General features: G+C 34.4%; 1 protein-coding gene across 1 annotated transcript in view; it reads right to left on the bottom strand.

The window, feature by feature from the left end:
- LOC106463083 (protein Wnt-2b-A-like) overlaps window positions 1-3,191 on the bottom strand; it is a 58,923-nt gene that overhangs the window by 2,153 nt on the left and 53,579 nt on the right. Inside the window, exon 3 of the mRNA XM_022390495.1 lies at window positions 821-1,089. Coding sequence (XP_022246203.1) covers window positions 821-1,089 — 269 coding nt within the window. The remainder of the gene's footprint in view (window positions 1-820; window positions 1,090-3,191) is intronic.

Genomic DNA, 3,191 nt, shown 5'->3' with positions numbered 1-3,191 from the left:
ATTCCCTGTTCTTCTTTCTTCTGCTTCTTTTCTATTACATGATAACTCAAAAACCAAACATTGGTGTCAATCAATTTCTCTGAGATGACATAGTTTCAAACGGAGTATCCGCTTGGTTATAAATACAACCTTCCTATGTCTATTGAAACACTGCATTTAAAAACAAGCAAAAAAGTAAAGAAAAACGTTTCAAAAAAGGAAGTAAAAAGTATGCAAACAAGATAGTAGGGATGGCATTTGCATCATCTCTACATAATAGCACAGACACACAGTGTAGTAGAATGTTAACAGATAAAAATAGGATAAATTAAACTCACTTGTGATTGACTAGTTATATATATATTGTTAATTTTTACCTGTGCTTTTATGTAGGGATGATGCAAATGCTAGCCCTACTATCTTGTTTGCATACTTTTTGAAGAACTGATATTAGCCATCCCTACATTTACTTCCGTTTTTGAAAAGTTTTTTCTTTACTTGTTTTACATTATTATTTTAGATAAATTTGTATATAATTTTTGATAGACGTCCTAATGTTTTCCATATTTACTATTTTACACTTTAAGAAACGCGAACCGAATGTTATTCGTCATAATTTTTTTAAAATTTTCTCAGAAATACTTTTATATGTTTCTGTTTACACTAGATTAATTTTTTGTAAATTATGTAACAATAATATTGGTTATATAATAACCGACCGATGCAGAATCAAAACAAAAAAATCTGACATGGAATTACCGTGCTTGTAAGTGATTACTTGATTTTTCAAATTTAATTGTCAACAAGCGATTCTGATAACCCGATATTCAGTAAGTCTTACCCTCCTTCCGGCCCGATTATTGTGTAAGTTCATCAGTCCTTCTTGTGTTTCTCGATCTTCTCCAGAGTCGACAAAGTCCTTGCTAAACTTTGATCCGAACATGATATCGTCGGAGCATCCGCCCCACTTCCATCGGCCTTTTGTATCTCGTGACCTGATTCTGTTGTCACAGCCGCAGTCTGGCAACTCCCCTATTCTACAAGCTCTGGTAATGCTGTAAGCAACTCCTGACGATGATATTGCATACACATAAGCCTTTTCCCGACTTTCTGGAATTAAACAGAAATATGAAAACAGTTAAACAAGAAAAAATATACTGCTACTTCATTGAAAGTTAAGGAACTTGTGACTGGAACTTAAAACTTATTATTGCTATTCAGGTTTAAAAATAAATATTCACTAAGTTATTTCCAGCTTTAAGCTTACCAGCATAACATTAAAAAAGATTATCATAGCTTGGCAATAAAAATTATAATATCAAAATAATACTAGGCATTCTTACAAAATCGAATGAAATATACCTTCTGATAATAATATACAGAACTGTTTGTCGGTATCACAATTTGTATATATGTGTTTGTTTGTTGTTGTTGTTTTTTTACTTGGGTGATTACCTAAGAATGTATAATCCTCATATAAGATTTTTCCACTCCATTTAGATTTCAGTACCATCGAATTAGGGGGTCGGCTATTATTTCTAAAAGTTAAGAAGTTTTACACCCGAGAGGCTATCTCATTCATCAACCATATAGGACGAGCACATTCGGTGGCAGGGATTCAAACTCGCGATTCTCAGGGTGCGAGTCGACCGCTTTAACCACCACCAGGTTTGATTTGGTTTGTTATGAATTTAGTGCATCGCTACACGAGGGCTATCTGAGCTAGCCGTCCCTAATTTAGCAGTGTAAGACTAGAGGGAAGGCAGTTAGTCATTACCACCCACTGCTAACTCTTGGGCTACTTTTTTACCAACGAATAGTGAGACTGATCGCACATTATAACGCTCCCACGGCTGAAAGGGCGAGCATGTTTGATGTGAAGGGGATTCGAACTCGCGACTCGCAGATTGCGAGTCGGGCGCCTCCACCACCAAGTCAAGCAAGGCCATCACATGATACGTAACCAGAAAATTCAAGCTTTAACGCTAACGTTTTTTTTTCTTTTTTGTTATCAGCATTTTTGTGTTAGTGTCATTCTCAAGAATGTGCGTTTTTTTCTTAATGTAGTTGTAAGCAATAAAACACTTCAACTACACCAAAGTACCGTTTAATAAAAATAAAATAAAGATATCTTTATTTTCTGTACGATTTTTGTTTGGTTGGATTAAAAAATATAAAATAATACTATCTCATATTTGCTATTGTTTAGCAATATTGAATTCACCTGTTTATTTTGGCCTTTATGTATTTCTATCAGCATCACTCAGCTAAATAATACATGTGACATTGGGTATTTGACCTCAAAGAAATATTTCTCTTGCGAAACATAAAAAGGCGCTACGTCTTTCTTATTTTATCGTCTAAACAAGAATGAATAAAAAAGTATTTGAGATGCCGTTTTCAAACATTAGCTAAACTTATTGAGACTCTAGTGCCATCCAAATATATTCTTGTTATATGCAGTCAACGGTGTCTTAGTATTTGCAAATACAAAGAAATGGTTGAAATTAGGGTTGAGGATCGAGAAATATGGGATTGTCATCTCGGCCAAACTATCTTAAGTAAGACATAAATGCAGATCATGTGGCTCAGATATTCATCACATGTTTCTCTTTGTTTTACTGCAATGTTACCAAGAAATTTTAATTTCAGCTTTATCGTACTTCAACTGCTTTTGTATGCTAATATTCTAATGACTTAATTTAAAAATTCATTAATTGCACACACTACCTGATGCTACCATAAAATGTTTAAGTTATGCAAAAAATGTGTATTATACGTGGCTCTCAGTGGCTCAGTGGCAAGTCTGAAGACTTATAACGCTAAAAACCGGGTTTTGATACCCATTGTGGGCACATCACAGATAATCAATTGTGTAGCTGCTCAACAGCAATAAATAACATTATACATGTACCGTAAATGGTTTTCACAACGGTTGATTTCTTTCATTTTTCGTGTTTTAGTTATTACTGCTAGTTGACTATGACGTAAACAAGAGCTATCTTTATTCGTTTTGTGTGATTAAATTGTTTGTTTGTAGTTAAGCACAAAGCTACAAAAAGGGCTATCTGTGCTTTGCCAACCACGGGTATCGAAACCCGGTTTTTAGCGCTGTAAGTCTGCAGATATACAGCTGTGCAACTGCGGGGTGTGTGATTAAATGATTATCAAATTTCGATGTATCTAGGAGAAATTTAGTAGAAATAAACAAC

Source organism: Limulus polyphemus, unplaced genomic scaffold, assembly GCF_000517525.1.
Source record: "Limulus polyphemus unplaced genomic scaffold, Limulus_polyphemus-2.1.2 Scaffold1321, whole genome shotgun sequence".
In the NCBI taxonomy this organism is placed as follows: domain Eukaryota; kingdom Metazoa; phylum Arthropoda; class Merostomata; order Xiphosura; family Limulidae; genus Limulus; species Limulus polyphemus.
Note: the sequence above shows the minus strand (reverse complement) of the source record. Positions and strands in the feature narration are given on the sequence as shown.